Below are 22742 nucleotides of genomic sequence, written 5' to 3' on the forward strand. Positions count from 1 at the left end.
CAAGTGGAACAATGTGGCCTCCGCCTCCTTTTTCCTCTTTCAGCGAAGTGACATTCATAATGCAAAATAGAGTGCAGAAAGACGCTCCTCAGTGATCTGTGATTGTGCAGAGTTTTTTCTCCGTGCAGTTTCTTTCTCTCCTGTCACTGCTTCCACCACACAGCCGATGCTAATGAATTCTAACAAATGACGCCAGAGGGTAATTCTGACCTTCTTTAAGGAGACCCCTTTATACATTACTAGGTTGCTGTCAAGATACGCTTCGCTTGCTCTGCTTGATACATGTGACTGAGAAATATAGAAGGAAGGAGAGATGGATTTAGAGTGTAATATAAGAGAGAGTTACATCAAAGGAGTTAATTAAAAGAGGAGTCAGTGTTCTCGAGGCTTTGTGTTTTAACTCATTTTATTTTAATCTTTCACAGCTTTACCTCTTTCTTCTTTTGGTATGTTTGACAACAGCTCATTACCAGAGGAGAAAGGGATGGATGGAAAGATAGATAGATGGATGGGGTGGATGGTGTGGGAGGGAGAAAGGGGAGTGAATGCAGGAAGGGAGCAGTGCCAGGAGTGAAATTGACAGAGAGAAGAGAAAGAGGGGAAGTGAGAGGAAGTCTTGGCTAAGAACAGAAAGAGGATGAAGTCAGAAATACAGAAGGACACTAGGGTCTTCCTCTAGTCATCTCTATTTTCTTCATAATATCTACTTTATGCTTTAAAATGTGAGGTTTATTCCTGCAGGCATGTTTTATTTCTATACATAAACAGAAACGAGAACAGTTTGTATAAAAAGGGTAAAATAAATAGGGTGGATATAGCTGCGGGGACATCTGAAGAGAAGCGTGGCAAACCACAGCTTACTTCCTATAGTGCAGCGTTGCATTTCTAGCGAAGACAGCCGTGGGGGAGAGGCCGAGGAAGAAGAGTGTGTGAAGAGGGTGTCGGCTGCAGTCTGGTGGGCTGGGGGGTGGGGCTCGGGTGCAGGGGAGACGGGGGAGCCAGGGGGTGTCGGGATGTAGCAGTGGCTGGGAGGTGATCTTGTAGTGCTATTCAGTCACACTGGGTGACTAGTTATTCTTTCACCAGGGCAGCAAACTCTGCAAGAGAGGAAGAAAAACAACACAAAAGTTGTCAGGATTTGTTATTTTCTCTTTATATTTGACATTTACAGTAAAAATGGTGTCCACATTTTGTCAAGTCTCAGAATTTGATCTAAAGGTTACTGGTGCTTTGGAAAATGCTCATAGTAATACATATGGTGCACAGTTTATAGGGATTCTACACAAATTATTAGGCGGGAAAGTGTGGTCAAAAAAGGGGGAGGGTTATATTTTATTAACTTGAAAGTGATCTTGTTTTGTTTCATTGTGCATCATGGATTATAAATATGTTGTCATTATCAGGGCTTTTATTTTCTAGTAGATAGTAGGACTGAAATGTCAGTTTTAAGAAACAGTAAAATTGTCACAGTCAGGCTGATTTCATTCTGATCTATGATGAAGTAAACCTGATCATGAATAGTGAAACCTTTAATGTAATGCATATTCAGCACAACCCAACCTGTTCTACTAATGGGTGAAGTGAAAACATTATATCGCTGCTGCCTGTGCCCCATCAGTGACAGTGGTGATGAGTGTTTATTGGTTCAAAAATGGAGAGCAGCTGCGATAAAGAGGATGCACCATATGTTATGTTTAGCATCATTTTGGCAGTTGATAATTCCACTCCCAATGTTTGAAACCTCCCAAACCTTCATCTGTGGACAGTCCCTTAATGGGTCGAATCATTCCATTGTGTATGTGTGTATGTGTTTGTGTGTGTGTTCTCTCCACATTGATTTTTCTTGGTTTCTGTTTGTGGGACCTTGTGACGCTCCCACTCATACAACAATGTTTACCATCGACTCCGATCTTGCCGTCACCATCCTTGTCGGCTGCTTTTAAAAAGTCTTTGGTTTCCTTGTCCGTCAGGTCCCGGCCATCTTTGGCGAAACCCTTCAGGACGAATCTAGCCGTGGACAGAAAAGGAAAAGAATGGATACATGTCCCACATCATTTGTTGCATCGTTTGGCTTTATATATGTGTTTTTGTGTGTGTGTGTGTGTGTGTGTGTGTGTGTGTGTGTGTGTGTGTGTGTGTGTGTGTGTGTGTGTGTGTGTGTGTGTGTGTGTGTGTGTATGTTTGTCTCACTTGAGCTCCTCCTCCTCTATGAAGCCGCTGTTGTCGGCGTCCAGCACCATGAAGACATTCTTCACTTCGTCAAAAGATTTGGCCCTCAGACCCACCATCTCGAAAAACTTCTTATGGTCGAAGGAGCCAGCAACTGAACACACATATATGAAAGGCACACAGGCAAACAAACACAAAGATGCAAAATGTCAATACTTAACAAACAATTCTTGACTTTTTGCATTAAAAGGTTCTTAATGTCAGTACTGCAAAGACACCGATTATCTGTTGGATACTAAAATGCTTGAAACGACAAAACATGATTTCTCCAAAGTGCAATTTAAATAATTGACACTGTAGGCCATGAAATAAATCCATATGATCGTTATAGTACCTGGAAGAGTTGCGTATTTCTTTGTTCTATAACAATAAGGATATTGTTTCAGAAGAAATTATAATGGGAATGCAGATTGGGGCTAAAAAAACACTTCTAGAACCAGCTGCCATGGGCCAGATCTGGAAGAATCAGCTTTTACCTGCAAATGCATCTAGAGCTGTCTTGATGTCATCAGCGTTGAGGATGCTGCACATTGCCATCTCAGCTGTTAAAGAAAAGAGAGATGAAAATTAAAAAAAGACAGAGGAGAGGGCGACAGAGAAGGAAGAGAAGGACAGAGGTTAAAAACAAGGTCGCCAGAGAGCCGAGAGAGAACTCAGAAACAATCTCCTATTACACTGGTGACACTCTAGAAATGGAGCAGGAAACCAGGACACGAGAAGGAGGTGGTGAGTGACAGACTGAATCGGTGACCGTCCGAGGAGGAGTGACAAAGGGAAGGAAAGGGGAAGGAGATGTGACGGAGTTGAGAGCAGGAGGGAGGAGGAGGTTTAGTTGTGGTGCTATGGGACATGTCAAAATTAAAATAAGATGGAACCAGAACAACAAGCGTTGTATCCTTATCGGTGTCTTCCGTTTGATCTGTATGATATCACTGAGCTGTTACAGATGAAAGCAGGGAGCCGTGTCAGCAGGGGGTTTAAGAGGCCCTCTGAGTCTGCAGCTGTGTCTGAAATACCACAGGAGAATTCAGTTTGTCAGCCCGGTCCAAAGGGATGAATCGTCTTGTACTTCACACTATGAAAGGTGAGCCCGGCACTTAGCGGCCCTTTGGCTTTTTACTCCATGCGTGTGTGACCGAACCCGATCGGCGCATATGAAGTTGTCACCTTCCCCCAACTTTTACCAATGCCCTTTTCTCCTTAGTTGCGACTTGAAGATGAACACATGGTTGGACAAACAGAAAGAGTATCTACCGAGGTGCTAAGAAGGAGTGAGTGACATGTGGATTAAAGGATACAGTGCTCTGATTTCACCCTTGCTCATTGTGGTCTGGCAAACCTTAATAGGGATTTTCTTGGGACACACATTATTTAAAGTACACTGCATGACGGATGATTGACACTTCAATCAGACTTCCACGCAAACCTCACCTGTACTCACACACATCTTGTAGCAAAAAATACCTACTCCTTCTGTGAAGTCAAATGTTGCTCAAACTAAGCGTGCCTCTTCATATAAATAGCTTGCTTCTTGTTCCAGCTTCCAGCTGCCAGGCTCAATGGATTTTAGCCAGATAAAATCTTGCGTTGACAAGACGGGAACTCCACGTCCAAAGCGTGACATCAGCGGCACATAAGCTGTACTGAAGCATCAAGTTCTTTCAACAAACTGACTTCAATTTGGCCGCCATTTCCCTCAATACGTGATGTCCTGTCAACAGAGGACAGCTGCCAGTCACACTGTCTTCAACAGACTGACTAATATCAGACATTTACTGGACAACATTGTTTTTAAGTAGGCTCTATGGGGAGCACACAGAAGGAAAACTGTTTCACATAGTGAGCATAAAAAGACGAAGGTTCTCAGTGTGAGTGCGGATGGATACTCTGACAACAGCGTATCTGTTCTGTGAGTTGGGTGATTGACGGACATCCAAAACCCTTCTAAAAAGGATTTTTGTGTGGATTTCCCTCCTGAGATATTTCAGTATGGAACACAGTGGTACACTGACGGATACTGCCAACCTCAGAGCCATGAAGGCAGCATGGCTAAAAACCTGCACTTGCGAGATGCGGTCTGGCCTTTCAAGGCTGCTGGTATCCTGTGAAGGAGAACAAACTGTAAACCTCTTCGCCCTGAGCAATAGAAATAGAATAGGAGTAGAACGGACATTGAAATGTTCTCTGTGGTCAGTAGACTAGTACAAATAGAAGATTAAAATGTGTTGTTTGTTGTGATGGCGACATTACAGGTCAGTGGGGCTGTAAAGTGTTGATGCAACACGCCGGGAAGAGAGCGGACACAGCTCCGGAGTCGGACGGCTGGCTAGTTAGCTACGTAGCTTGACCTGCTCTGTAGTAGGCGGGGAGTCAGGCGAAGGGAGCCTTCAATGCCGCTGGCAACCAGTTGTTCGGTTCATTTCCTGTAACAATGTAGCATTAAAGCATGGCGGAATTAGAAAGTTCACTAGCCAGGTTGCTTATTCCACCATTAGCATAAAAAGATGGTGGAACTAGCACTTGGTAATTCCACCCTGCGTTGCCCGCCATACTGTTCCTCCTGCTACATTGATTTGAATGGGATGTCCCTTTTACTCCTATTCTTTTTTTATGCCCTGATCTTCATTTCCTGTAGTTTATCTGAAGTAGGCCCTAGAGCTCTTGGACAAAAATACAAAAAACACTCTTACACCTATCTGTTAGTAAGGTCGGCATACTGAATAATAAATGCAACGTCTTTCAACTTTTCATCTCTGATGTTGATGCAAAGCAGGGTGGACTGAAATGTCTCACAGAAAGGTCACGGTAATGGCAGGGTATCAGCATCATCCTTGTACCATCATCATCACTATGCTGCTTCTGTGCGGCCCATAATGCTGAGCCGGCCAATATCATCATCATTGCCCTGTCCTTCTCGGTGGAAATACAGTCTGAGTTGCCTGTACATTTCACTGTGTTTTTGCTGCATCACGCCTCAAGCAGTCCAACTGTTGTAATATCATCCGTTTCGCGGTCTGCAGCACTATGAATTTATGTGGCTGTGTATGAGGCTAATAATCACAAAAACAAAATGTTATTCATGTGGGTTCCATTCTAAAGCTGTAAAATATTTCTAATAGTGTGGGGAAATTAACAGAAATGAATACATAACTTAGAAGATGGTAAATATGTTGTAAAAAAAATGAAATGTATCTTGGCTAGATCTTTAAGTGTTTATGATATTAACAACCAACAGCTAAATGTAGCGTTAGCCACTATTAGAAGTAGTTCAACATTCTCTTCCATTGGTGTCACACTCCACTTCATTGATGTATGAGCTCCTCTATGGCGTTATCTAGTTCGGTAACATACTGCTGCACACACAGATCAATACTGAACACTGCTAAACTTGGGTGGCCTCACATCCAATCTTTTATCATTATAAAAGCACAACCTCCTCTGACCTTTACCACAAAGGTGTCCGCGGGGGAAAAGAGACAATTCGCCGTGAAATGAGGAGGATAAGATTGATTTCCCGCGATATCTCAGTCAGTGTGCTGCCACTGGAACTGTCTAAGGTATGGCCCCATTGATTTATTTAAAGGAAATAAGGTATAAAGGCCAATTGTGATTGTGCTGCATTTTGTCTCTGCAGATTTTTATTTCAGTTTGTCAGTTTTCTCTCCTTCAATAGTTCAACTAGTCAATCTGCTAAATTCAGTGTCATGTTACATTCGAGTTCAGATTTTAATGTATCAGCAGTCACAAACATAAAATTCACTCACTTTACATTGAAATAAAATTTATACCAAAGAATGTTATATCACGTTGGCCAAATGACTCAGTGTCTGTTTATGTGTCGTAGGAAATCATATACTATCCTTAAGATTGAGTACATGTTTACCAGTACTCTTGGATTAGTTAAATTTAACGATATGTTAACAGAGGTTTTCCTCCGACAGTGGGAAACTGTTCAACACTTTATTTAACTCTATGTCACGCATTTAAAAAGTAAATTTACTTTTCAATTTTCTCAGTTCCTTGGATAAATTTGTCTTCACAAAGCAGAACTCTGATTTAATTAAATCACGTTTTAAAATTTGATAAGTCATGCTGAATGTTTCGTGATGTATGTAGAAGAAAAATGTTACACATCTTAAGTTGATTTAACTTAGTTTACAGAAGAGTTGTTAAAGTTAAATATATAGGAGTTGTACAAAGACATATATTATATTTTAGGAGTATAATCTGTGAAATGGGGACCCCAGATCGGTTAAATTAAGCAATATGTTAATTAAGTCTTGTAGTCACTTCAACAACTCTAGTGTGTATTTTCGGAGCAACGGGCCGCCCTCAATGTGTGTGACGTTACTGGTTATATGTGATGTGTTTCAGGGGCAGAGATCCACTCACACTGTTGTCAGATACAGGTCATTTCAAGCCCTGTAATGTGAACATAACCTAAATACACAAGGGAGGGAGGGTGATAACGAGGGACAGGTGACAGCATGTCTAATGAGCGACAGGTGAAAACAATCAGGGAGAAGATGAGTATCAAAATAAAACAGGAAACACTAAACAAGACGGCTTGAATGACTCAAAATTACAGAACAGCTGGGTTGATTGTGACAAAATGGGTATAATTTTAATATTTCAGAGGGATGATACAACAAACATACATTTTTGATTGGTAATATGTTGGTGCCAGTAAGGCGTGGTTTTAGTCGTGGTTCTCGTTGCTTATAATGATATTTAGTAAAGTTCTATGTTTAATGCCTTGAAGGTTTGTTTACATGACTATATAGACACACTGTGTCTTCTCTAAAAAACATTGCTGTGAATATTTTTACACCCCCAGATAATTTCATCTTCAAAGCTTATGTCATAAATTTAGGCTGTGGTGAGGAATCAAATAAAGTTCTTTCATTTTCATAATCAGACTCGACCAAAGTTGAAGTATCCTGCATTGCACTGCTGATATGATGCATTTATTGTGTACAGTCGTCTCCAAAAACCATCTAGAATGTTTTGACGTGAATTGTACTGGATGACCTTTTTTTTTTATTCTTCAATATTGATGCACTGATTTCTGCAGGTTTGAAACCTTTTCCCTGAGGTGTGTTGTTTACTTCTAGTTTAAACTCACAAGAAATCAACATTTTCATGGCTGAATCTAGATTAAGCTAGATAGTCTCCATACAAAAGGAAAAAAAAGGAATAAAACAAAGCTTAAGCTGACACAAACTCTGGATTCTTTAATTAGTTTTACTCTTTATTAATATGTATTTTCATACATTTTCAATAGACAACAGCAAAGAAATATCTGACCACAGAACTGCCATTTCAGAGGGGTCATGTATGTGCTTCATACAGTATGGAGAAAAAAAGGAAGTGCGAGAACAATGTGTGCCATGAAAATGGGTTTTTTAAAGGTTTCTGCAGGATACTGATGGTATCTCTCCTTCATGAGGCCTGTGAATGTACAGTATGTGAAACTGGGGTTTCCTTTGTGGGAAGTCCCTCCACCCTGACGGCCCCTCTAGGTGTGGGAAACCTAATCACGCTGCTGGCCTGCCAACTGTAACAGCTGCATGAATGTGTAAATATGTATGTGTGTGTTTTCGTGTGTCACAGAGGGTGCCAGGCAGGCTAGGATGAAGAGGCGGGCGGCTAAAAGAAGAATGTACTTGCATTTCAAGAAACCCAATCCCCTTATGTTCGTTCGGCTGTTGTGTTTGTATGTTTGTGGGGGAGTCTGTTAAAAAGCAGAGACAAGGGGAAAAGGAGAAAGGAAAAAATAAATATGTGTCCTCAGTATCGCTGCATGCAGTTTGTGAACTAGAAGTGAACCCTTGTCCTCTACACAAATAATCTTTGAAGGTAATGTGTGTGTGAATTCTCCCTTTTTGCTGCTGCGTCAGTGTACTGCAATGATTTAACAATGAGCCTTGTGTTGTGTTGTTGTGGCTCGTACACCACTGGAGCTTAATGCTGCTTTAAGTTTAAATTGAGGTCAACAATATTGGGATATTTTGAAAAGAATGGAGGATTAAGAACGACTGCTCCTCTGTATGTGTCTTTGGTTACGAATATAAAAACACTTAGCCCGGATATAATATTTAGCGATAAATGGGATTCAGATTATTATAACATTGGTGGTCTCCATAAGAAATAGTCCTCCATCCCTGGTAGAGTTGATAGAGAAGATTGAAATGACTAAAAGTGAAATTCTTCCCATTTAATAATAAAATTGAATTGATAATATTTAAATGTAATAGTGAGACACTCTGACATATTGCATATTTATCTTAATCCATATAGGATGACAAGTTTTAACTTGTTTCCGTAAAGAGACTCAACTACAATAGTTGCACCATTAATCTTAAGAACAATAACTAACAGGCCATTTTTCTGAATAAACCTTAAAAAGGTCTTATATATATTCAGGTACATACATGACATTTGACCTTTGCATTTAACCGATCCATAGCATTTTAAGGAGCAGTTTGACTTGGGGACATTAGGAGTCAGGAATCAAACCGCCAACATTGTGGTTAAAGGACCACCACGCCGTATCCACTCAGCCACAAACCCCCCATCAAAGGTTCCCCAGTGATTTTCTTCCTCCATAAAAGCATTTTATCTGAATTGCTACTAATCTGCACAGTTGATCTTTAAATAAGCTCCATGGTTGAATGTAGCAAGAGCTACCTTTTCAGTGTGCATTACATTGTCTATTGATTTTATAGAGCTGTTGATAAAGTACAATGGTGTTCATTCAACAGCAAAAAGCAAACACACATGTGAATCCATGCGCACAAACACATACACAAACACACGCACACACAGCAAGGTAAGACTGGTTATGATAAAAGCAGTACAGGCCTGTGGATCATCTGTCTATTATCACCACTGTCCACTGGCTAATCCTCTGGCAGGTACAGAACAGGATAGCTTAACCACACAGTTAGAGTTTGGCAACAACAGTAATCCTGTGTGTGTGTGTGTGTGTGTGTGTGTGTGTGTGTGTGTGTGTGTGTGTGTGTGTGTGTGTGTGTGTGTGTGTGTGTGTGTGTGTGTGTGTGTGTGTGTGTGTGTTCATAACTGCACAGTACTTGATTGCATTCCTAATTGACTGAATGTAAATAAGGTCATATATGATTTATTTGTGTTACAATTTTCTTTTTCTGGCACCTCTCCTTCAAATGATCATAGTCACATGGTTGTAATAAACTGTAACTGTGAATGTATTTTATTATTACAAAATAAAAAACACTCGGCTGCTAATATTTTGCATCAAAAATATTCAAAATGGCAGCGATGCGAATTGCAACAGTTGCAACACTTTTTCAATAAAAGGCTGAACTAAATCCACGCAGGCGGAGGACTGTAAGATACTTAAGATATCTAATTGAGTTTCTTTAAGTTAAATGCTCTTTCTGGTTAACAGTTATGCAAAGTTTATGTCAAGTGATTTTATTGTGAAAGGTAAGAACAAAGGAATGGATCTGGTATGCGCTGCCTTTATCAAGGTTGAAAGGAGGAATACAGTTTGCCGTCTGGTTTTGACTACAGACCTCCGTGTTGTGCTTTAGTGTACATTTTGAATATGTCCATCTGCACAACGTGATTGGTTGATGTTTTTGCTGTGTTATATTCTCGTTTGGTGCAAATTAATCACACAAAAAATAAAAGCCCCGGTGTCTTAAGGCCTTAAGAGTTTACAGCCATGGCGGCCTCTCTGTGTTCTCACAGCAGAGCTAACTGCTAATATTTGCCATGGTTACTCACTCTTACTTAACATACTGTAGGCATCACTAAGATTCATATTCTAATAAGGTCACAAACTCTAATGAGAAGGCTTGCGAAACACATAAGCTTTGCGATGGAAGCAATCTTTAGCGTACAGACTCGATGGCCATTTGCATAAAATATTACTAAACAAATTAAAGATGTAAATTCCATTTAATCTGCCATCGAAAGCAACAGCGTCAAGAGTGTTTAAAAAGCATACATATTTCACTGTGACACACAAACAAAATATTTTGCGTCCTCCTCATAATTAAATGAGACTGCATGCACTTAAGTTTCACATGAATATTCATCACATATAATGCGTCTGCTGTATGAGTACATGCACGATTTTTTAAATCTCTGTGATCAGCCGTAGAATCAGAAATGAATTCTCAAGAGGAGCTTCATGCCTTTCACTGCATCAGCATTTTGACAAAGTTACGCTTCCCTGGAGCACGGGTGAATTTGACCTTGAACGATATCGCAAAGCAAACCCTGCAACAAAAGGGCCTCTTCTTTTGGCAGATAACGGCTGCTATCAGAAAGTAATTCCCTAGTTGATATACTGTCACTAACAAAATCTAAACTAAGAAGATAAATTACATTTCTTCACACATTTCTCTAGCTATTAACTCTCTTATTAGTTTTATCTATCACTGCATTTGATCACAGATTAGCATTTAAGAACTCTAGATGTTGATATCAAACACCCTCTTCCCTCTATTTGTCCGTTGAGATAACCTGGATTTGATAAGATCCCTCATTTTAAAACTTGCCATTTGTCTGTCTGTCTGTTTCTTTCTGGCAAAGCTTCCCCCCACTAAATAATATCTCATATAAATCTTCGTCTTACCAGGTCACTGGATGACTGATGTTGAGATGGGAGAAGGGCCAGATAGGTGCAGGAGGGACGTCCAGTAAAGGATTAGAGGCTCTGCTCTTTCTGTTTTATACATGTCCTCTCCAACTATTTTGGGATGAAAAGTAGGCGTCCAGTTCAGCCCGGGGTCAGTGATGTTCGGCTGCTCAGGCCGGCCAGTATCGCTTTCCTGTCTGCACTCATGCTAATCAAACTATCATTACTATTAATAATCATCAGTCTCCACCTCTACTACCAGCCACGTTTCTTTTCTTATGCTCGCCCCTCCCTTTCTCCAACACTCCCTCCTTCCTCCCATATGAGTTCTCCACTTAATTTTCTCCCACCTCCCACCGGGACACTCCCTCTGTCCTCTAACCCCCTCTGATCTATTTTCCTCCCTTCTCTTTCTCTTTTTTCCTTTCTCTGACACTCTCTTCTCTTAAACTTTTCATTTTCACTTTTAATCCTCATCTACCACCTTCTCCTCCAAGGCATTCACTATCATCAGTGACACATGACCTCCTCTACCTTTATCACTACTGTTTTTTTCTCTTAGAATTATATAATATATTAGATTGTATATATATATGTTTTGGCACAAACATTAGCCTATATAAATGCAGTGAAAACAGGTTGAAGTGATGTAGTCATCCATGTTTGTATTCATATAATTCAAGGTTTTGGCCCATTTTGCGTCAGGGGTTGAATTAAAGTAAACGTTTGTTGGATTTGAATGTGGGAAATCAATGGCTAGAGTAAGCTGTGCCGAGATCCAGAAAAAACCTCCATGGTCCATTATGAAGGACGTAGTGACTCTGCAGAGAAAAAGAATCTGCAAGGGGCCCCGATCCTCTTCATTGCTAACCTCAACAATAAAACACTCTGGCATTGCCAGGCTATACATCCCTCTGGGACAGTGCAGCACTCCCTTCCCATGAGTCGCTTATAGATGTGAAGTGATTATAGATCACAGCAAACATCAGCTGCTTCCACTAGTGGTATTACTGAAGAGCCTCTCACGCTGACCTTTAGGAAGCGTTGGTCGGGAGAGGCTGATGCCATACTTAAGGGCTACTGTCATGTATGTTAAAGCCATAAACAAATTTTCTTGGGAGCGATGGGTTTATATTGATTCTCTCTGTTGGTCCTGTGAATATTTGGGTACGTTGGACTGCGGGGAATGGCGTGAGTCATTGAAACAATAACGGTTGTTCTCCGCTGTGGAATGATGGGATTATCTCAATTACTGTCGATTTATGAGACAGCCATCAATTTTATGATGTTTTTTTTAAGACAGAATCATTTTGAAGGTGACAGATTTATTATCTGTGCAACTTGAAATGTTCTGCAGAAGCTCGTATATACCAGGGACTGTCCTCACCAGTCAAGATGAGTAATTTGATCAAATACTTACAATTATTTATGTTCACTGACAAAGAGCGTTTTAATGGTGTTTGGCTTCTCTCAGGTATCTGGAAGACAAAACCTCAGAAAAAACTCTGAGGTTATTTTGTGAAACAATCCCTCTATAAAACTTGCCGTTTACTCTATCGTTCTCATCCTCTTTGTCTTTTTCTGTCCTCTGCTCTGTATTCCCTTTGGCATAACTGCGCAGGGACATCACTCCCCGTCCAATTCACAAACCTTCCCCTCAAAAGTCCTGAATCTTTTTAACCATTAGATGCCCTCTCTCTTTCAATTCGCATTTAATTCTGGTGCAGCCTTGTGACAAGCTTTCTCTCAGGTCTTTCTATCCATTTGCTGCTAGATCCCTCTGAATGTATCAGAGGGGGTCGCCTTGATCCCATGATGTGCCAGGGTGAGCCTCGCAGCTCTCTGTGCGTTCAGCAGGGGGGACAGAAGTAGGGTGGGAATGAGAGGAGAAAGTGAGGACTGACAAGTGAAGCCAGCAGGGAGATAGAGGTGGATGATGAAAGAGGAGGAATTAAAAGAGGGATGGCATTGGAGAGATTAAAAGGGAAATGCAGACAGAGCAAAAGAGAGGAGTAAAAAGGGAGAGTTGAGGCCACAAATGTGGCAAAGGGCTAGAGGTTGACAATGGATCTCACCAGGGAATGCTGATGTTAGATGAGGCAAGGATGGGGGTGGAGGGCAGGGAAGAGAGAGAAAGACAAATGACTGAAAATAAGGAAGAGAAATTCAGATCAGGGGTAAGGTTTTATCTCCCCCAAAGCCTGCATGGCTCTAGCCTGACTAAGAAAACCATAAGGGGTTGCTACTGGAGACGAAATCAAAACCTTTAATTTTTGTCATCTGCATGTTCTCTTCATGGAACATGGAACATGCAACATGGAACACAAAATAGAATTAGAATGTTAGTCACAGTTATCCCACTGCTTCAGATGATTAGACTATACCAAAAATGTTTACATAGTAAACGAACTTCTGGTCCAACTTTTTCATGAACGGTTTTGAGTTACATATGAGATTGCATTTGTATTACATTCCTTAACTTAGAACAAAGGAGAGTTATTCTCGGGATCAACTATGAGGATAAAACAAAGTCCCAGGGGAGAAGAATTGAGAACAAGTGATGTGAATAAGAAAAGGCAGTAGACAGGAGAGGGAGAGATGCCTTTGAACCTGAGTCCAGGTAAGCCACCATAATGCAGACACATTGGGAACCTATTTTGAGGGTAGCATCAAGAGATAGAGAGAGGAGTGTGTTTCTGGCCATCTGGTGTCTGCACAGTTAGATTTATTTTCATTTAAAAAGGTATAAATGTCACATTTCAACACTACAATGTCTAAAAACAACTAGTCCTAAATTATATATTTTGTTGAGTTGTGTACTTACATTATCCCAAATGTTTCTAACAATTTCTAAACCTAGAGTCCCATAAGCAACCCTTAATTTTAATCAAGGTAACAGTGCGTTTCATTTGGTGGCTCTTCATTGGGGTCATATTCCCTTTGCACATGCGTCAGTGTTCTGGTTGTCTGCGAGAAGCTGACAAAAATTGACTTTTATATGTTTGTCTTAGTGAGTGAAAACCTCTCAGGATACATATTGTGCGTTTAAATGCTTGCACATATGTGTTAGAAATTTGATAAAACAAATCATTAAATTTGCTGTCATGTCTGCTGTTTATGACACTGTCAACCAGTACTTCCTCTGTGACATTCCTGCATTCTTACATTCATGGGTCTTCTACAATCAGAGCAATCATGTTTCACAGAAAAGGTGTTTTTCTCTACTACATATGCTTTTCATGAGGGGTTGAAACCTTTGCTTACCCCTGTTCTCAATATAAACCATGTCCGTTGGCCTTGACATAATATCTCAAGAATCTTCCTACCATGTTGTTGACATCTGTCTAATACCATCTTCTTAGATGTTATTCTTGTAGGTATGACAGGCCACTGTCCTGCTATGCAGATGATACTCAACTCTATATCTTCTATTCTATGCTATTCTTAGAGTTATCTTTGATGATCATCTTACTGCAGCATAAGAAATAATTTGTTGTCACATCACAGGAATTTTCTTTCAGAGTCATACACAGAATTACTAAACATCTCAACAAATTGAGTGTCATCCATAACCACAAAGTATATCCTGCTGTTTTCAAAAATGTTCTATCAGCCATTTGATGGACACAAAATAACTATTTTTCACCACAATTTTGTTAAATTCTTATTCTTACATCTGAACAAATTATGGTTTTAGAGTAGAGTTTCATCATCAGCATCTTTTTGACAAGCTTTTGCATTCAGAGAAAGTCAATCTGCTTAACTTATTTAGTTGGGAGTGCCAGTGTTTTTTGCAAAGTGACAGGCTTGATAGAAACAGACATGATAGAGGGAGGAAGACACGATAAAAGGAACAAATGCTGAAGTAGAGATTGACTTCAGTATAAGTGCATCTCACCCACAACAATAGCAAAGTACTTCTGAAGCAAAAAAGAATGATGCTTGATGCTTGTAGGTAAATAATGTCATGGGCCTTTTGGGGATGCTTCAGTATGCCAATACTGTGAGGAAATAAAACATTTTACTTTATACCATCAACAAATCAACTCTATGTGTTGTGTCAGCCATTGCAAGGACAATAAAATCCCTAAGAAAACTTAAGGAATATGTAAATATGTAAAATTCCAACACATGAAGCAGTTTTTGTATCATGACTTAGACTTACAGGTAAGTGTTTGTGAGAGAGACAGACAGAGAAAACAGAGCTGGTAACATATTCGTCCTCAACAAGCACTATTATTTTACTCTGGCTCAGCAGTCGTTTTTCCATCTGTCTCTCTCACTCTGAAAATGGTGCAGATTGAAAAAAATGAGTGGATTAAGAAAAGCAGAGATAGATGAAAAAATACAGAGGGAGAGAATAGAAGAAAAGTGGAAAAGATGACACATGCTGAGCAAGGAAGATGGATGGATGGATAGATAGATAGATAGATAGATAGATAGATAGATAGATAGATAGATAGATAGATAGATAGATAGATAGATAGATAGATAGATAGATAGATAGATAGATAGATAGATAGATAGATAGAGGGGTGACATGAAACTTGACAGTAAAAAATTAGGATGAGACAGGAGAGGAGAGGAATGATTCGCCTGTTAATAGGAAATCCAATCCAATCTTGTGTGCTGTCTGTTTCTGTGTAAGTGTGTCCGATGTGTGTATGTTTGCCTGAATCTCGTGCAGCAGGATCCACCTGCTTAAACATTGTTCTTTCTGCATAAAGATTAAGGCCTCTAGACAAATGACCCCCTCTTACACTGTATAATCACATCATTTAGATGCAAAAGAGGCAGTCCTTGTTGCAGGGGCTGCAGATATCAGTGGTGCAGAGGCAACAAGAGACTTAGAGGACAGAAAGACTGATTGACCTGTCCGTACACACACAGAGGAGTGACGCCTCGGCAGAGAGAAGATAGGAAGGCAAAAAGAGTGAGCAATAGGCTGCATAGAGGGCGAGAAGATTCGTTCAAAGTGCTTTAGGGAGGAAGATGTATGACCATTTTGACAGAAGAGTGTCGGCGTCTTTCTATGTGTCTGTCAATTTCTCTGGACTATGAGATCTCTATCAAAGCCATCAACAGCACCTTTATAACTTCAATCTTCATCACTATCATCACTTTATCTCTGCTGTCATCATTGATGAGTAGACGTCTTGCTGCTGGCTTAACAGGTTGAGGCTGCAGACTACACACATAATAAGGAATATTATCATCACTGGAAGATTGAAAGCTTCTCATCAAGAGACTTCTTTTACAACTGATATTGTATAATGTTTTATACACTTTACCATCTGTCTTACTATGCTGTTGAGAAATAGGGATGTGGAGACATTGGTATATACATGTTACACTTTAGGGGGAAAGCATGAGAAAGCATTCAAATCATCCAAATAGGTCTCCAATTTAATATGCTAGCTCAATCATATCCATTCAAGTAAAAATCTAATAGACATGTCTTCACCTATTAGCTGCCGTGTAAGGCTTGCACCTTGGGCTAAATGCTATTGGCAGCATGCTAACATGCTCACAAAGACAATGCTAAAATATTTTAGCAGGCATAGTGTTTACGATAGTAACCATCTCAGTTAGCATGCTGACATTTGCTAATTAGTACAACAGAAACTATTGGGGATGTGATGGTTTGCAGGTGTTTTATCATAAACCCCAGATTAAAATGTTTGACCTGATAATGACGCTACATGAAGTTGAGATATTACATTTCTTAAAGAGGGGGATATGAATGTGTGTACCAAATTCCATGGTAATCCATCCCATAGTTGTCAATTAATTTAAATCAAAACCAACAATGTCAACCAAGTGTTGGTGTTTATCCAAAACTGCAATAATTGAAGATAATCAGCTTAAAAACACAGTCATGATGACATGAATACAGGCATAAATGTAGCCAAAATAAATCAAAAAGTAAAATGGATATTGAACCCAAATGTGCCGATACAAACACGTGGACAAACACAGACACCAGGAATAGTGAGGGGAGCTACAGTCTGTGAAGGGTCTAGATGAGAGATGGGGGGTTATTCACACAGTATCTGGTGCCGGCCTTGGCTGTACAAATAGTGTGAACCCCGACAACAGGTGTCAGAGAATTGTTGAGACTGACTTCAGAAGCAATATGAGCTCCAGCACCTTGTGATGAGAGCTGATGAGTATTCAAAGACACAGCAAGAGAGGAGAAGAGAAGCACAAAACTTTCAGAAAGTTTCAGAAAAGTTAAGTTTTCCACCAAAGTGATACATAAAGTTAGAGTTAAGGTTGGGGTATATATAGCATTGAATAAATTGAAGTTGATGATGAATTTTAATAAAGTGATAACTTCCATGTCGCCAAAATATAATAGCTTTAATTAAATTCCTGTATCGTTTTCACTAAATATAATGGATAAAAGGGGAACTGCAAGTTGACTGATAGGAAATGGTTTGTACATAAATATGGCATTCATATTATAATATTTAATCAGATGGATCATTTTATATTTATATTTTTTGCGTCAGAATACAGATCATAATTACTAAATAGGTTATTATTCATTGTACAAGCACACTGTGAATGCTGTTGAGTAAATGTGATTGGTGGGCAGAAAGAGCACTGTAAAGAAGTAAATTATTGTGGGTTTAATGTTTATGTTATTGATCAGCCCGTCATATAATATGTAACCGGAGGATAACATTGATCTGAATTCATATGAGAATTAATCTAAATGGCAGTAAATGTAGCATAATCGCAGATTTTATGTTTAATTCCTTCATATTTACAAGCAACATTTTGTCATGGAGCTTTAAAGCATTTAAAGAAAGTGAGCAGTTGGGTGGAATAAATGCGCACATGCAACACACACTCACAAACTCTGCATACATGCAACACGTAACCCCCTCCTACTCTCAGTTGCAAACACCTACACAACATATAGGTGTAAGTATGCAAATATGCATATATATAGTAGACTTACACGCAACCTACACACACACTTATTCTAATAATGAACAAAAGAGCGTTTGACCTTGAAGTTTGATGTGCATAGGGAAATGTGTTTGATATGGTATGCGTGGGATGTGACCAGTAAAGTATGTTGAATTCCAACAAAAAGCCAGTGGCAATAAAAAGAGAAAATCTCTGAAGATTATTCCACCCTTAAATCGTCCCAAGCCTGAATCACACCAGCACGTGGCCACATCTGCACATTATGATAATAACCAACAACGACTGTCTGTCACAGACGGCCTGATGTTTACGTGTTCCTTTTGTTAATCCAAGGGCGACTTTGTGTCACCACACTACTAAATGCTGCACATTATAAAAACATTAGGACGATAACAAGACCGGCGTTTGTGGAGAAAACAGCACCTGCTTTGCTCTCTCGCCCTGCAGATGTCTGACTTTATTTGCTCTTTATGGCCAGTATATGTTTAAGAGTCCTTCCTAAGTGGATGGTCCATTAACACACATTATGCAAACTGGCTAACCTGTGGGCTGTGAAAGCCAGCCGCATTGCAGTTGAAATCTAATTTAAGTCAAGGACTCGCTCGGGTGAAGGATTTCTCTGGACAACACTCTGCCAGTTGCAAGACAGAGAGGAGGGTCCATTATCATTATATCCATCAATCAATTAAACCGCAGATTAAAGCCATTAGTGAACATTAAATGAGGGTTTTGTGTGTGTGTGTGTGTGTGGTGTGTGTGTGTGTGTGTGTGTGTGTGTGTGTGTGTGTGTGTGTGTGTGTGTGTGTGTGTGTGTGTGTGTGTGTGTGTCTTCAGCTTATTCTGAGCTCTTTTATTTATATCCATAAGGTTCTCACATTGTGAATGTACACGTCTTCAACACATGTTTGTTGCTGTTAATGTCTGTGTGTTAGTTCCATGGATGTATAAAGAGAACTGGATACAGTGTTGGAGGCAGGTTTGCGTTAATTCCTATGTAAATTGCTCAGTGGTGCATTAAGCCAAAATGGCTGAACTGCCGAGTAATGAAATAACCTGATCTTCCCGCGTTCTTCAGCGTTATGCTGCCCATAGAGCAAGCGCACTAGCCTTTCCTTTAACTCCGCCTTCCAGCTTTCATTCTCTGGCTCATTTAATGATTAGATAACCACTCTGGATTTGGCTATTCAAGCTTACAACTTGTAGGACATAATGATTAAGATAAGAGCTATTTAAGTGTCCCTTCAGGGTAGTTGGGTCACCTCCAAAAATATTATCGACAGATGTCTCTTTCACCATGTAAGTCTATGGGAAAAAACCTTTTGGGCTCAATGCATTTGCGTGACGGACTTGTAAGATGTTAAATTACATTGTTGGTTCGAAAAAAAAATGTAATGTCCGGTGCTCTTCCTGGTTTGGTTCATATTTAGACAACGTTTAGTCAGTTAGTTTCTCCAATCAACCAACTGTCCATAAACACAGTGCAGAGTTATAGAACAATAACCAGCCTCTCTTTTTATTTAGCTTAACGAGGCAGCACATGCTACGTACCCAACCAGCTAACTAGAAAGACAAAGAGAAAGACACAAAACTCAAAAATACGCAATGCTAAAAAAAAACCTCATCTCTGTGAATATTGCAACTCAGCTGCACCACAAATACTTGTTTCCAAAATTAAGATTAAATTGAATCAACACCTTTAAAACTGAGCATTACAACAATGACTGCATTTGTGTTAGCCAGGTGTAGACCTATATGTGTATCCGTGTGCTACAGGGAGTGATGAGGTTGGCTTTGACCCTTGAGAGACACAATGATTAAGTCAAGTTAATGCACTGGCATCTCATGTGCATCGATCCACTCCCTGCTAATGTCCCATAGCGGCTCGACTTGTTAGCTTTATTAAGTGCACACCTACAGCCGCAGTATGATCTGATTAGATAGACTGAGAGAGCACTCATCCAACCTACATGCTGAGTCATTGGTGCTGTCTTTGAATGCAGCAGCAGTAACATTAAAGACATTAAGTCACGCAAATGATGCATTTTTTTTTTTCCTGTGCAGCCCCAGAAATGCAAAGTCTTCTTATCTTAGTGTAATGAGAAAAATGTCGCACTGTGTTTCATTTTATGCCCTGCGAAAAGAGAAATTGGTTTCATTTTAATTCCTGGATTAGAACGAGTTCATACACAACCAGCCGCAGTGTGTTTTATGGAGGAGATAGAAGCAGAGCGGAGTTATAATCGAGCAGTTCGGGTAAAGTGTCTCCAAGCCTTTGAAGAAACTATATCATTCATGACTTCTCTGGAAACCGACATAATAAATATTTTGAAGAATGGCTTGCTCTCACTGTTCCCCCTGTAGAAATACATAAATGTATTTAGTAACAAAGACCGCATGACTCAACCTGCATTATCTTGGATTTTAGAACATTAGTTGGCAAATATGTTAAAAATGAACTTAAGGATAAGTTATTACAGTGGTTCCAGAGTGAATGTCGCCACACTAAGTGGTTGGGGTTAATGTTATTGATGTTTTAAAGCTAATGGAAAGCTTTAAAATCCCCAAGGAACGAGATGGTCAGTGGTCATTTTAAATATTTATAGAATGGTGTCTGCTTTAATAGAAATGTAACTACTTATCTAATTTATTATTTTAGAAAAGAAAAGAAGAAGAAAAGAGGAGAGAAAGTAAGAGAGTTGTTTTAGAAAACTGCTTGAGCTTTTCTTTGGAAAATCATCAACAGCCTCAGGATTCAATTGCAAGTTCAGTTTCTTTTTCTTGTGCTCTCATGTTAGAGCTTGCTTTGGATCAAAAAGCCTCCTCCAAATGCAACTTTATCTGCCGCTGGCTTTCCCTTTGGCTTTTTCATCCCTCCACACACACACACACACACACACACACACACACACACACACACACACACACACACACACACACACACACACACACACACACACCAACACACACATCCGCTGCACACCTTTTATACCTTTGCACAAAGCCTGTACACACAAATCTACCACAAACAAAGGGGACTCTGTTACTGTTCCCTCACAGTGTTAACATGCATTAACCTGCCTTTGGGAAGCATTACATAATGTACATCATATAGGGTTGGAGTGTTTTTGTGGTTATGTAGGCATGTATGTATGAACTTATTCATAAAGTCATGTGAGTGGGATTTGTTTGTGCATATTTTCTGTGTAGGCTGAACATTATCAGTATTGAAGTCCATCACTGTATAGCCCAAAGTGCAACGATAACGTAGGAGTGAGTGTTTTTTTCAGTCAGCAGAGCTCCATAACATCCCGCCGCATTCCTTCCCCCTGTAGAGGAATACTGTGTGTATATGAGTGTGTGTCAGAGGGGGAGGAAAAAAAAGACTGAAAGTATTTGCTCACTAACTCACAGAGCTCGTGAGAATGAATAATGATCAATACTTTGACCTTTGTTGTTGCCAACTGAAGGGTAACTGCTGCACCCAAGGGAGAAAGCGCTCAGTGGCCCGCATCAGAAACTTAAACACCCCACTAGTGCATGTCAGCATGTCAGTGTGTGTGTGTCTGTGTGTGTGTTTATGTGCAGCGCACATACAGCTGCAGAGGTAACAATGCTTCCTACATACTGCACGGTAATCCAAAGATTTTTAACTCTTCACATCTGTCGTCTCGCAGAACATAAAGAGATGAAGGGAAGGCAGATCCAATGAGATGATACATGAAAGAGAAAGGGAGTGAATGGCAGAATGTGTGTTTGAGTATGAGTGATTTCCTCCGATCCCCTCTCTGGGCTTTGGTTTATCATTCACTCAACAGTGGTTTGTGTGTCTCCCCTGCATGCTTCGCATCGTTAACAACACCTGCCAGGAGTTGGGACACACACGCATCAGGTCACCCTTACTCAAATCACATCACACACACACACAGCCGCACATGGAGGATTTCGGTTGTAGTAGTTGTTGAATCGGGCCCTGCCAATAAATGCTGCTGACAATGGAATCGGAGGTGACAGATGAGGCAGGTGAGTTGGCGAGCGGGGAGGTGGGGGGAGGTAGAGGGAGACAAGGAGACGGACAGGGGGAGTAATTAGGAGAGGCATGCGATGGGGGAGAGGGGGTGGGGGTGGGGGGACTGTAGAGAGGAGACGAATAGCTGAGAGTGGAAAGGTGGGTTGAAGGAGGGAATCTAACTGGACTGATGTCCCCTCATTCAGTGGCGAGTGTGATTCAACTGCTATGATGGGATGGATAAGGGGCCAAACTATTGATGGCCCTCCTAAAATCTTTTTGGCTCTTGTTCTTCTTTTTCTTTTTAGCCCCGGGAGCAGCATTGCTCCAGAGATGGCAGCCAGAATCAGTTGGCCGGTCCTCCACTTCAGTCCTGACTTAAATATCTCAAAAAGGACTGGATAGATTGACAAAACATTCTCACTCCCAACACGACAAATACTGACACTTGTATTATGAGACAATGGGCCACTTGGCACAGATATGCAAGAGGCCCCACAACCCCTCCTACATCTGAGCAAGACACACGCTTTTTTTGTCTCTTTGTAAGCGTTACAAACTCTCTGTGGTTTTGTCTCCATTTGTAGCTCGTCTGTGTCTCTTTATGGTCATTTTGTGTCTCATATAGTCAATTTTAAGTCTCTTTGTAGTTATTTTGTTTCTCGTTGGAGACATTTTGTATGTCTTTGTGTTTTTTTGCCACTTTCCATTGTCCTTGCATGTTTCTTTGCAGCTGTTTTTGCATCTCTTTGTAGCAGTTTTTGGTCTCTTTGTAGTCTTTTTGGGTCTCTTTGTTGTCATTTGGTGTTTCTTTGTGCTCATTTTGAATCTCTCCCTTGTTGGTGCGTGTCTATTTGACATTTTAGAGGTGAAGGCCAGGGGGGGCGCTTACACTTTGGGCCCCTGGGCCTGTGGCCAGTAGTCAGGTTCAATAAT

General features: G+C 40.3%; 1 protein-coding gene across 1 annotated transcript; it reads right to left on the reverse strand.

Annotated features, from left to right (window-relative positions):
* Window positions 1-410: 410 nt before the first annotated feature.
* On the reverse strand, window positions 411-11027 carry pvalb6 (parvalbumin 6). Its single transcript, XM_054607020.1, has 5 exons — window positions 10856-11027; window positions 2706-2771; window positions 2191-2323; window positions 1898-2007; window positions 411-1097 (listed from the first exon to the last, which is right to left on the reverse strand). The coding sequence occupies exons 2-5, from the start codon at window positions 2764-2766 to the stop codon at window positions 1072-1074; spliced, it is 330 nt and encodes a 109-aa protein (XP_054462995.1). The 5' UTR covers window positions 2767-2771; window positions 10856-11027; the 3' UTR covers window positions 411-1071.
* Window positions 11028-22742: the final 11715 nt, after the last annotated feature.

Source organism: Anoplopoma fimbria, chromosome 11, assembly GCF_027596085.1.
Source record: "Anoplopoma fimbria isolate UVic2021 breed Golden Eagle Sablefish chromosome 11, Afim_UVic_2022, whole genome shotgun sequence".
In the NCBI taxonomy this organism is placed as follows: Eukaryota; Metazoa; Chordata; class Actinopteri; order Perciformes; family Anoplopomatidae; genus Anoplopoma; species Anoplopoma fimbria.